This window comes from Chinchilla lanigera, unplaced genomic scaffold, assembly GCF_000276665.1.
Source record: "Chinchilla lanigera isolate Chin_1 unplaced genomic scaffold, ChiLan1.0 scaffold00123, whole genome shotgun sequence".
Taxonomy (NCBI): Eukaryota; Metazoa; Chordata; class Mammalia; order Rodentia; family Chinchillidae; genus Chinchilla; species Chinchilla lanigera.
Window position 1 is genome coordinate 1,361,306 of NW_004955524.1, and position 1,187 is coordinate 1,362,492.

The window sequence follows — 1,187 nt, forward strand, 5'->3', positions numbered from 1 at the left end:
TCCGACCTCGGCGCGGAGCGCGGGCGGCCGCGGGCGGACGTCTGGAGCCGCTTGCTTTACACCCTGCCCCGCCGGGCGGCCGTCCACCCGTCGGACGCGCCCCGCTTTCTGCTTTTTCCATAAAACGGAAGGACCTGCCGCAGCCATGTCCTGGCCACCCCCCACCCGTTTACGTCGGTTCGCGCGCAGGAGAACGAGCAACGAACGCTCAAGTCCACATTTCCGTGGAGGCCGGGTGGCCCCAGCCCGCTCCGCTCCAGGGGCCCGCTTGGTGGAGGACGGCCGTCGTGGGTGGTTTCGGGATGATTCAAGCACATTACCCACTTACTGTGTGCTTTAATTTCCACTATTATTATATTGTAATATATAATGATGTGACGACACAGCTCTCCACAGTGCAGTCAGCGGATCCCTGAGCTTGCTTTCCTGCAGCTAGACGGTCCCATCTCTGGGGATGGGGGGCATTGACACTGTTGGTTTGGGGCTTATTTTGCAAGGGGAAACAATATAATACAGGACACATTTACAAGATTATTTATAACAGTCATCCAAAGAATGATACACAAGAGAGTGCAGGCTCACTAAGACCCAGGAATCCAGCTGAGGGCCCGGATCCCACGGAAATGCCCTGCATGAGTCCAGCGAAGGCCTAGAGCCCATAACAATGTCTTCCACGAGTCCACCTGGAGGCCCAGAGCCCATAACAATGTCTCATGCAGGCCTGTTTCACGGATCTGCACTAGGAAGGCCCAAAGGTCAGTGGTGGAACCTGGGACGTTTGTACCAGCAGGATGAAGGATCTGTGCTAGCAGGCTGAGGGATCTGCACTGGAGCCAGGAAGTGACGCTCAGAAGAACCAGAGCTCCCCTGAAAGGTACCACAGCCATCCTCAGCAACAGTGAGGGCCCGAGCTCCTCCAGTGATCAGGATGGCCGAGTTCCCATCAGGGAAGGCAACACAGCAAGCTTTTTCAGGAGCCTGAGCTGTGCACCTTCCCCTCTGGAGCCAGGAAGCGATGCTCAGAGTGAGGACCAGAGCTCCCCAAAGTGAACCAAAGCTATTCTCAGTGCCAACAAGGTCCCGAGCTCCTCGAAGGTTGAAAACAGCCGAGTTCATCAGGAAAGCCAGCATGACAAGCTCCTCCAACAGAACCAACAGCTCCTTACAGCCTCTGCCAGCTCCCAATA

At 56.4% G+C, this 1,187-nt stretch overlaps 1 protein-coding gene across 1 annotated transcript in view; it reads right to left on the reverse strand.

The window, feature by feature from the left end:
• LOC106147161 (translation initiation factor IF-2-like) overlaps nucleotides 1-546 on the reverse strand; it is a gene marked incomplete in the record, with an annotated part of 924 nt that extends 378 nt beyond the window's left edge. Inside the window, 1 exon segment of the mRNA XM_013507189.1 lies at nucleotides 1-546. Within this exon segment, the coding sequence (XP_013362643.1) occupies nucleotides 1-147 (147 nt within the window).
• Between the last annotated feature and the right edge of the window lie 641 nt (nucleotides 547-1,187).